The 11725-nt window shown below is 39.7% G+C and overlaps 1 protein-coding gene and 1 long non-coding RNA gene across 2 annotated transcripts; one reads left to right on the plus strand and one right to left on the minus strand.

Annotated features, from left to right (window-relative positions):
- Positions 1–418: 418 nt before the first annotated feature.
- On the minus strand, positions 419–2527 carry LOC140546187 (uncharacterized). Its single transcript, XR_011978311.1, has 3 exons — positions 2512–2527; positions 1940–2010; positions 419–479 (listed from the first exon to the last, which is right to left on the minus strand). It is a non-coding gene; the product is annotated as an uncharacterized lncRNA (long non-coding RNA).
- A 3377-nt stretch (positions 2528–5904) lies between these two features.
- Positions 5905–10753, plus strand: atpv0e2 (ATPase H+ transporting V0 subunit e2). Its single transcript, XM_072668931.1, has 4 exons — positions 5905–6122; positions 7461–7508; positions 8007–8106; positions 8835–10753. Exons 1-3 carry the CDS (start codon positions 6019–6021, stop codon positions 8098–8100), a joined length of 246 nt encoding a protein of 81 aa, XP_072525032.1. The 5' UTR covers positions 5905–6018; the 3' UTR covers positions 8101–8106; positions 8835–10753.
- The last annotated feature ends 972 nt before the right edge of the window (positions 10754–11725 follow it).

An 11725-nucleotide genomic window follows, 5' to 3' on the forward strand; every position in this document is an offset into this window, starting at 1 on the left:
TAGGCTGAATATGTGGCATGGCACAATATGTTCTACAACTTGGAACATGTACACATCTAATTGCCTCCCAACCTACAGGGGGCGATCTTGCCCCATTCCCTTAACCTCCATAGTTAATAGTCAGTATTTACCTTGTTTATAACACATGAAGTATCTTGTCTCTGAGCACTGAAGACTTTCCCATGAACCATCAGCCTTCATAGCAGCACAGCAGGGCTTTGGCCCACAGCTCCCACTCGGATTACTGAATGTAACTTCATCACCATTAGACCATTTAACACTGTTCTGACCACGCTGCAGACCAATCCAGACTGCTTGGGTGAGATTATTAGTCAGACGAGTCATTGTAAAGTAATCTTCTTCACTGTTCACAGTGGCCAGGTCAGTGTAGTCGGCTCTGCAAGCTGCTCGGGCCTCAGGCTGATTCATGGTCTTCTCAATCAGATGGAAAGTACGACTTTGGTCGGCAGGAGAAGAGACTGTGGAGAAATGAGGCAATGTTTTTGTTGTTGCTGTTGTGTAAAAACCTTGTATCTCAAAAACTGCAACTTTACAGGAGAATATATATATATATATATATATATATATATATATATATATATATATATATATATTTAAAGTTGTATTCCAAGTAATTTTGGAGCTTTTACTTTTTTCAATTCATCATAGAATTTTAAAGCAAAGTAAAAAATAACCAGATAACTAAAAAAACATGTTGAGAAAATCACTGAATAAAAATATGAGTCATGTCTGAAAAAAGTCAAAGACCACTACATAGACCACATTTATAGGGAACACAGTTCAACAAGGTAGTTGTTGTTCAGACACCTCATAAGAGCTGCATTCCAAAGCCTAGGCTGCAACTGAGGTAGAGCAGGTCCACAGTAGAACTGTTTCATGAAAGCTCCTTCTTAGTAGCCTATTGGTCACACAAATTGAATAGTCTAACCAGGCTGCGTAGCGATGTCCCTGGAAAGGTCCTGCCTCAGTGCTTTGTCATTTCTTCATGGAAATAAAGAAAGAAGGTACACGAGGGCCAGGAAGGCTACATCAGCTACATCCTTCAAATGGCTTTGTATATAGGCTGCTTCTCTGTGTTTTTTGTTCATTGTCAAGATAGCAACACGGCAGAAATTGACATGAACACATCTCATTTCAGGTCCACCACGTCTATTGTCCACGTCACCGTTGCTATTTAAATGCCGCAAGTGGAAGGCAAAAAAAAAATTGACTGTTGGTGGGGTGTAAGATAGTTATGAGCATCGCAATGCACCTTGAACAGGCTGTAAGATATGGCCCTTCGTGTGTGAGCGAATCTTCAAACCAATTAATGTGATGGATTATGAGTATTACATTATTGTTTTGTGTACATTGTTGTGTACACTATATATTACAGTGCATTGTGGGATTGTTACAGTGCACTGAAAATTCAACACTATATTTTCAGACATCCAAAGTAGCCCAAATATAGTGTGCTGTATAGTGAATAGGGAACAGTTTCACTGCTCTTGTGGTTTTTCTACAGTCCTTGGGTTGAGACATGAGCCACTCCAGGCTGCCTTTATGACATCCTATGCAAAATATTAACAATACAGCTGTAATGTTCTTACTTATATCAGAGAACATTTATGAAGGATCCTCATATATGCATCACTCTTCAGAGTGATAGGCCCCATAGACACACTATTTTAATTCATTTATCTGGACAGTAAAGGAGGTTTTGCTGCTTTTGCTACATAAACACAGTAAAAAGTAATAGGAATTAGAAGCTTGGTTCCAGATTTCTCCTGAATGGGCACAGCCAGGACATAGATGTGTTCAATTTCATCACCAGCTCACCTGATTTAACATTAAGCACTAATGTACCAACCCAGGCGTTAGATGATAGCTATAAATCCAAATATCGTTGAAAGGCTAGAGATCACGAGTAGATACATACCTGAGAGTAGAAAGAGGAGGAAGAGGAGGACCATGGTAAAACCAAGCACTCCTATTAGTGCTGACTCTGCCCTGTGAGTTTAAATTACAGCAGTCAGGAACAATGGATAGTCATGTGAACTGTTGCAGGTTTCCAATTATTAGTAGGAATACTAAAAATGTAGTAAAAATGTTAGATAAGTTTAATAATAACATTAATATCCAGAATGAAGCTCTAATAACATTAATATCCAGAATGAAGCTCTAATAACATTAATATCCAGAATGAAGTTCTAATAACATTAATATCCAGAGTGAAGCTCTAATAACATTAATATCCAGAATGAAGTTCTAACAACATTAATATCCAGAATGAAGTTCTAATAACATTAATATACAGAGTGAAACTCTAATAACATTAATATTCAGAATGAAGCTCTAGTAATATTAATATCTATGTTATAGATATAGATAGATATAATATAGAATAGTATACTATCATTATGCACACAACTTACCAACTCACTGATACCTGGCATCTACTGATCTACTGAACAGATGCAGAAGGACACAGGTGTACACCTGCAGTTTTACCTGATGAATAGCTCGCTGCTGCGTAAAGAGGAACTATTCAGACAGTAGTTATAAAGCTGACCCTGCTGAGGTCACAGCGTCAGGTGAGGGGTGGGCAGGCGCTGATAAACAAATGTGTCAGACCGACCACTGAGAGGAGAGAATGACGGGGTTCTGGTGAAACTCGGCCTCCAAATGAATAAATAAAAGTGAACAATCCTAAATAAATATGTAAGTCAAAGCAATTATTTAGGCACATTATTACACTTGTATTTTTTATGTTAAAATAATAAACACTGACAATACTCAGTAATCTGACCTACACTACAAACTGTGACTGTTTCTTTAATAATACAGGATATGCTGTTATTTATTTTATAATTAATACATGTCAAATTATGTTTGTTCCCACAAAACCAACAGTTTCAGTGTAAGAATTTGTATCAGTATGCCAGAGCAAAGAAGGGGCCTTTGGCCTCATAATTCTCTGCAGAATTAAAACATAAACAAACTCATTCAGCATGGATTTGGCATGAGGTGCTGTTTTAAAGAAACGTATCGAGTTGAAAACTGTTCAGTGTTGGAACCTGACGCCTAACCCCCAAAAATCTCCTTCGAAAAAGCTCCCTCACAGAAAGTCACAGAAACACCCAAATTATTTACACACTACCTGATGTGGGCAGTGGTGGCTATCGTTAACAGGGTTGTGGGTTCGATTCCCGGGCTCGGCAAACTGCCACTGTTGGGCCCTTGAGCAAGGCCCTTTACCCTCTCTGCTCCCGGGCACTGGAGTTGGCTGCCCACCGCTCTGGGTGTGTGTGTGTACTCACTGCCCCTAGTTCACTAGTGTGTGTTCACTACCACAGATGAGTTAAACATCACACATTTACACATTTCACAAATACGTGCACCTTTACCTTTTGTTTTTATGCATAAGACACTATTTCATCACAGTTATGAGAAGATTGTGGGTCTAAAACTTGTTTTTAAAGTCACATTTAAATAAAATGGTGGAGGGATACATGGGGTGTTGTCTGAAAAATAGTCCCCAGAAGAAGAAACGTATGCTATTCATGCTATATATTAGCATTTCTGGGATGTTTTGTTTTAAAAAGTACACACAGGGTCTGCTAAATCTTTCATAAGGTCTATTCCAGTCAAACGGGGGTTGATTTGCCTAGCAATCCTATGAGCTGTGCTGAGCTGTGGAAGGTTTTTCTTGGTCTTCCAGACCTCAACTTGATCATAGACGTAACTGCTATTTCTGAATGACACTGTAAAGTGAGGAAACAGCTACCTGAAAGCACTTTGCTGTCTTTTCATAGCCTTCTCCTGCTTTGTGGGCATTCATTATTTTTAATGTTTAGAGCACTAGGCAGCTGATTAGAAAAGCCTATGGATACTGATTGTGGGAACATGCTGTTTGTGAAAAAGCTAATTAAGACTTTGGTAAAAGTGATCTGATGGCTCTAATCTTTTGGCCTGTACAAACTTTTGCGTTTGAAATTGTACAAAACTAACATAACACACACAGCTTGATTTTTGGAGATCAGTTCATCATACTTGCTTACTTTTTCACTTATAGGAAGAGAACATTTGACCATAACTTTTGCATGCCACCGTAAGTCTTGCCTAAGGACCTTTATTGGGGTAGGGTGGTGTGCTTGCCCAGCCAGGACATCAATCTGTGGTCTACCCACTGCGCTTTACCTATCAATCCTATTGTAGAACCCTAATCTGGATCATTTATTTCCACAAACCCAATATAACCTCTTTTATCCCATTTAACTAACTACATTTTCTTTTATTATTTTTCATTATTATCAGTCTTGCGACATAGATGCATTTCATTTGGTAATAACTTTGGATCAGCTTTATAGAGCTGTTATTGTTTGGTGTTCAGTGTCAATCTCTTCTATTTTGTGTGTTAGTAGACTCTGTATCGGCTTTGTGTGCTGTAGAGCCACTGGCAGACCCAGCAAGATCTGCGTTATTCAGAATTAGGGAGTGCCTAACTGAAGGGTTCCTGACTTGCTCCATTTTATTAATACTAGAATTTCATTGAATCAGTCTTGAAAATATATAACTTGTTTGTTTCTTTATTTATTGATTTCTGCTTGGCAACTCTAATGTCCCATTCATTTCCCGGGTATGCAAAGCATGTCAGCCTCTTTCAGACCACTGGCTCCAGCTTGACGCACGACTGGCAAGTTTACTGACCTGAGTGCAGCAATGCACCCCTGTTATTCAAAACTCAGAACAATAGGCCTTCTCTGAGGTCTGGTACAAATAGCGACATACAGTGACAGTGAAGTCATTTTCCTTTGTTTACCACAAGCCAGATCTTTATAATGCACCTGAAAAAACAAGTGTATTTAATCCATACTGACATTAATCTGAGACTGTACGCACTTTGCAAATGGCAGTAGGTTCATAAGTCACAGCCCTTAAACTCTGAAGGTTTTAACTACAGCACTTTAGGGAGTAGTTTAATTGTTGATAATCTTCCACATTATTTTAAAAATTGATCACGATCTCACAGGCATGATATGAGTGTACAAAGACAATCTTACACAGTTAAAAGCACTAACCTGACAGAAACCTCAAGTATTACATTAATCAGCCATGACAATAAAACCACCTGCCTGATAGTGTGCACCCCCCCCCCCCCCCCCCCCCTTGTGCTCCCAAAACAGCTCTGATCTGTCAAGACATGGGCTTCAAATGGGCTTGTCCTCCAAGACGTTTGCAGCTGATCCTTTTTAGTCCTGCAAGTTGTGAGGTGGGGCCTCCATGGATTGCATTGGTAAGACTTGATGCCAGTTGTCCTTCCTTGGAGCACTTTTGCTAGGTACTAACCACTGCATGCTGGGCAGACCCCACAAGACCTGACTACCTTTCTTGAGATCCTATGACCTAACCATTATTATATTATATAGCAATTTGGCCCTCATCACAGTCACTCAGATCCTTACGCTTGCCCATTTGTCCTGCTTCTAACACATCAACTTTAAGAACTGACTGTTCACTTGATGCCTCATGTATCCACCCTCTGAAAGGTGCAACTGGCCCTGATCATTAATGTAGCTCACTCCACCTGGCAGTGGTTTTAATGTTATGGGTGATCAGTGTATGAAAGAGTGCATCACATGGTGAAACAAATGTATGTAGATTTTCCCATGATTCACGTTTTCGCGAAAAACTGCAGATTTACATTTCAGTAAAAAATACTTTGTTTAATCTAAATCTTTAACAATATAAAATCTATAAAATGACAAATTGTAATATTTTTTTTTTCAAATAAAAAAAATGCTAAATCCGGGGCTTCTTGAATATTACGCAGGAGGCAAGACTGACAGCGCCTCTGACCAATCATGTGCGTTTTCGACGGAGCCGTCTGTCCAATCAGAGGCGCAGTTCGGGCGGCTGCGCTGTAAATCTGGGCGGTTTGTGCTGCGCTGTTAAATTAGCGAAGCTTCTTCTGCATCTTTATTTTAATACAGTTTAGCGTCTTTAACCAACACCGCCATGGTTTCTCACTCTCTGGCGCTGCCGATGATCTGCTTCACCATTCTGTGGGGGCTGGTGGGGGTCGTTGCTCCGTTTTTTGTGCCGAAAGGACCAAACAGGGGGTAAGATATCGAGCGCAGCAGGCGCTGGAAAAAAAACCTAGCTAGCTGAAACTAACGGCTCTGAATCACGATTTACTTCATTAAATTTATTTCTTCATTAAAATGTGTGTTTTTTACATCTCAGACATCGATCATCTTTATTTTAGTGGTTTAAGTTAGAATTGCACCTGAGGCCCAGGCCGCTTACTGATGCTCTAATGCAGCGTTCAAGTGACCTTAGATTTAAAGGGGCAAAACATAGCTACATTTAGTCTCGTTTAATTTCCCCCCTCGGGGACCGTTTATGACATTAGTGTGATTATTTGTGCTCGAAACATGGAACTAGCTACTTAATTTATACGTTTTGCTGTTTTTGTTGCCATTCCTGATATATGCTAATATATATAAGTGACTTCAGTTCTGATTGGCTGTCGTGTGTGTGTCATTCCAAAAGCAGTCCGGGTTGAAACCCTGAAGTGTTAAAGGGCGAAGCTAAACTGTTAAACTGAATATGTGCATAAATGTTAATGCTGGGAAGACCCCACAAGACCTCTCTAACCTTTCTTGAGATCCTCAGACCTAATCATATAGCCATCACAAAAATCCGGCCCTCATCACAGTCACTCAGATCCTTACACTGCAACTGGAACCTGATCATTGATGTTGCTCACCTCACCTGGCAGTGGTTTTAATGTTATGGGTGATCAGTGTATGAAGGAGTGCATCACATGGTGAAACACATGTATGTAGGTTATAGCAACTGCATCTGACCCTCTTCTGTGCATCGTTTCCCATGATTCTTAATTGTGCAAAAAACTGCAGATTTACATTTCAGTAAAAATACTTTGTTTAATATAAGTATGTGCATATATGTTAATGCGTATGTGTAACTGTGTTGATTTGGTCAAAACACAGTGTTTTTACAGTTAAGTTGCCATATCTGGACTGGAGGGTGGACGCATAGGCATCTATGGCATCTTCAAATTGAACTGCTATAAAGAATCAGCTTTCTCACATGGGCCCTTTTATATTTTCCAAGGAATCTAGTGAGGTTTGCAGTTTGTAGTGTTTTTACAGTAAAATTAGATTATTAATTAGATTATTAAAATTAGATTTAGAAAACAGCACTAAAAGTGGAAAGTAGTATCATGCTATGTAAGTTTCACGGTACAGCATAATATAGGAGTGGACAGTATGCTCATAATGCAGCTTCCTGAGTGTGTCCTTAATACGGTCAGTAGTTAAAGAGCACTGTCCAGCTGTTTTTATTAAAGATGAAGCATCATTTAGTGCAGCATATTGCTTTTGTGCCAGCTGTATTCTGTAGTGTTTACTTGTGTTTCCTTTGTGTCTTTTCAGGGTCATCATCACCAGTCTGGTGCTGACGGCGGTCTGTTGCTATTTATTGTGAGTACAGATGTTGGTACACAGCGCTAAAAGACACACAAAAGTCTCAGGATGATAGTTTGACCAAGCATGAAATTTGCAGCCACCTCGGACCTCAAACGCAGTCGATCAGACGGGTCATGTTTTTGGTGCTTCTTTAGTTTTACACCATAGCTACGAAGCTGATGTTGCAAACAAGTTATGGAAGTTAATACACCCACACTCTCCTCCGACTGCGTGGAGGTGCTCAGTAATTTCTAATAGACTTGTTAATGTAGTTTCTGGCACTGCGTGAGACTCTTCCAGCTGAATTCTAGGATGGCCGGCCTTTGTTTTTGCTCTTGTAATGTAGGGCTCACCCTGGATCTGGAGGGGGCGAACCCAGATGACAATCAGATTTCAAATTTTATTCTACGTTTAATACATGTCTTCAGCAATATAGGTGATTTAGTAATTATTATAAGGAATGTCTGTAGGAGTATACTTAATTAATGCATACCTTTTGGATTTTTGTGTCAGTTGGCTAATAGCAATACTAGCCCAAGCTAACCCCCTGTTTGGACCACAACTGAAGAATGAGACCATCTGGTACCTGCGCTATTTCTGGGAGTAAATTAAGGTAAGCTCTTCCAGTCAGGAATTAGTAACAAAGCTCTAAATATTCTGTTTTATAAAGTAAAACAATAAAATTTGTTAATAAAATTCTGTATGGAAAAAAAAGTAATCAAATCTTTTATTGTCACATTAACCCAGATATGTGGTGTTAGGGGAACATTTTATGTGTGCGAAAAAGGCTGGTCATGATGAATATTTTTTCAGATGATCTATATTACCAGAAATTAATTGCTATAAACAATTTTGTCATTTTCAGACAATTTCACGCCACCTTCAGACACCGTTTTATGTTAGAATGATCATTTAATAATAATCAGTTAATCCCTTTTAAAGAGCAAAAGACTTTTAAAGCCCCTGTGCATCATTCTCATCCTTCTTTTCTTGCTGGTATCTGTAGTTGTGATGAATTTGCTAATAAAAATGGCGTTTCCGTAGTTTCCGTGCAGTAGCCTCTTCACCTGACTGGCTAAAATTTGTTTATTTATTGGTGACATTCCTTCCTAAGCAAACAAATGGGCAATATTCAGGCTAGCAAAAGTGATCAACGCCATGTCCATATATTGTATCATAAGGCCAACAATGTAATTATCCTGACCGGCCTAGTGTGGAATCATTAATTGCAGATGCTTGGTGTCAGCGGATTAAATTCTTGCAGTAATTCAAAAATTATTAATCTTAATCTCTCTGTCTCTCTCTCTGTCTCTCTCTTTCTCTGCTTCCTCATACTGGCAGGGTTGTGTCATTGTCTGTTTTGAGGCGTCATCTCTTCAGTTAGTTCCTGTACGGCTGCTGTGCAGTTTCTTCTCGTGAGCCGACACGGAATATTAGTCCTTCAACACTTCAATGGACCATTCCTTGGAATGTCCACCTCCTGTTTTTGGATGTAATGTTGACCTAATCTTTACATGTTGAGTTCTGTATTTAAAGAAATAAGCTTTTATTTGACCAGAAATTTTATTATTATTATTATTATTATTATTAATATTATTAATATTATTGTTAATATGAATCTGCTGAAAAAGTGTATATATGATCTTGATTTTGACAGTGTTGTCATATGTGTAGAACAGTTTTGTGCAATAATAGTAGGCTGTAGCTTGTGTCCACTACATGAAGGATGCTATATTGGGTTTGTTTGTGTACAGTACGTACTGTATGTGTGTGAGTGATAGTGGTTTCATTGCTGGCATGTGTAAACACCGTTCCAGTCCATAAGAACCTATTTTATGTTTACATACGGTTCTGTTTTATGTTGTTATTTTTATTTATTTAATTATTTATTTTAATGTGAAGCAAAAGTCCCGCTCACTCTCAGAGGTCAGGGTGTTGAGGCTGGAGTATTGAGATCTCTCTTTTAAAGGAAGACTTCTCAGAAATGCAAATACAGCGCTAGTAGGGATCAGGCAGCATGATTCAGGTTTGTTTAATGGTGATTGACCACTCCATGCTCCGCCCACATCTTTTAGCAATACTGTTGCACAAGCTTTATTGGCCACTGTGTTTCCGTTTGTATGCACACACACACACACACTACAGTTAAGGCACCTTGTGTGCATAGTTCCTCTGAACGTTTTTTTTATCTGATTGGTTAACATCATTTTGCCCCATTTTCATCAAGAGTTGTACAGCTTTTGGGCAGAACCTGAAGAGGTCAACTGGACCCTACTAGCATTGTGCAGAAGCTTTCCTTTAAGAGAACTACTGAAAATCTTTAAGTTTATATAAATGTATGATCTCATCAACAGGTCTTTTTCCCCTTCTAATAATAACTTTTTGTGCTTCTCAGACTTTGCTCTGACCACCTTCTTTCCACGGAGATCGCATTAGCTGCTGCTGACCTCAGTCTCTACTGTGGTTTGGGATGGTTTCTCATTGCAGCCCATACTTGCCGACATAATGAAAGCCGTGTAAATCTCTGGCCTCATAATGATACCTTTTTTAATTAGAACATGAATCTTGAAATCTCTTAAGTTGTTACTCTGGTGCGATTATCTTTGAAGTTAAACAACAAAAACAATACATCAGGCTCAACAGATACCACCAGGGAGTTCTGAAAGCAGGAGGTCAGTCCGCAGCTTCAGGCTCAAGTAATCTGCTTAACTGAGAGATCCTGCTTGGTGAATTTCGCCCAAAAAAGGAGCGTGTACTTCAGTTAATGTTATTATAACCGATTCTGCCATTCCAAAACCTCTGCACTTTACACCCCTACTGTGTGACCGGTGTGACCTCAGCTTTAACCAAGTGATTATATACAGCTACTTTTGTTGAAAGACCAAATCAGTCATGTGTTTATTTATTGATTTCTTTTTAAATGTCCTTTAAAGCCAGTCATGAATAGTCAGAATGCCACAGCAGTCGTTACGAGACGAGAGGGTGTCCTATTGGAGGCTTGTTGGTATTTGGAAGCCATTTTGCTCCAGTTCCGAACTGTGGCCTCTTTTCTGACTGTGGCTTTAAACTGTGGATTCAATCTTATGAGATTAAACTCTCAGTTTGATTGCCGTCATTGATGCACGTCCCGATCTCCATGGAAATGAGGTGGCATCGTTAATGTGATCAGAAATATTCACTACTGACTCCCTCCCATGATTATCAATCACTGCTGTCTGTCTGAAATGCTCAATAAAACCAGAATGGCTAGTAGCGCCTCACCTCCTGTGGTTGTGTTTTTTAATGTCTATATTGCGATGCTTGTCCAACTCGGGTGACTTTCCTCATACACTGCTTGTCAGCATCATAAGCCCAGTCCCAAAAGACACCTAAGCCTTTTGGCCCTCCTTGAAAGTCCACATTTTGGGGACATGAAAACAACATGCAGACCTACAGAACCCTTAAGGGCCTCTTTTCCTATATACCAGAGATCAAGCTGCAAGCAAGCAGACTAATACTGCTGCATACTAAACTGACACAGTCACAGTCCTGGTAACCCTCCAGTCACCAAAACAGGTCTGACCCGTCGAAACATGAACTCCGCAAGACCTCTGAATGTGTCCTGTGCTCTCTGGCTCCAGGCCATTAGCAGTGGAGCCCCTTATGGTAGGTACTGACTACTGCGTACTGGGAATAAGACTCACAAGACCTGCCTCATCACAATTTGGCTCTTGTCAAAGTCACTCAGATTCTAGTGTTTGCCCATTTTTCCTGCTTCTAACACATTACCTTCAAAAACCGACTGTTTACTCACTGCCTAATAGATCCCACCCCTGACAGGTGCCACTGGACCCAGATAATCAGTATTATTCACTTTACCCAGTTGACTGGTGTAGTTTAGTCAGGCGGAAGTAAAGTACACACTCAACTGATGTCAGGTCAGTGCGATGCATTGCCACCCACAGCTAGAAGCATTTTTTTTTGCCTTTTTTGAGTGGGCTGCTTTAAAGAGCAACTCCCACTGATTTTGGGCTGAATTTGACTCTACATCGACTCAAGTCAGTAGGCACACCAGCAGCGTGCTAAATCCACACTGGCGGGCAAAAAAAGAAAACATGTATTTTCTCTGACTTTATAAACGAACTTATTCTGGAAATTAAGGTTCTTACTAATCAGCTGTAATAAAGCTAACAGCATTTCAGACAACTGTTAAACATGGTGCTGGTAGTGTGATGAGGGTGGTGTGGGTCTGC

This window comes from Salminus brasiliensis, chromosome 23 (genome assembly GCF_030463535.1).
Source record: "Salminus brasiliensis chromosome 23, fSalBra1.hap2, whole genome shotgun sequence".
Classification (NCBI taxonomy): domain Eukaryota; kingdom Metazoa; phylum Chordata; class Actinopteri; order Characiformes; family Bryconidae; genus Salminus; species Salminus brasiliensis.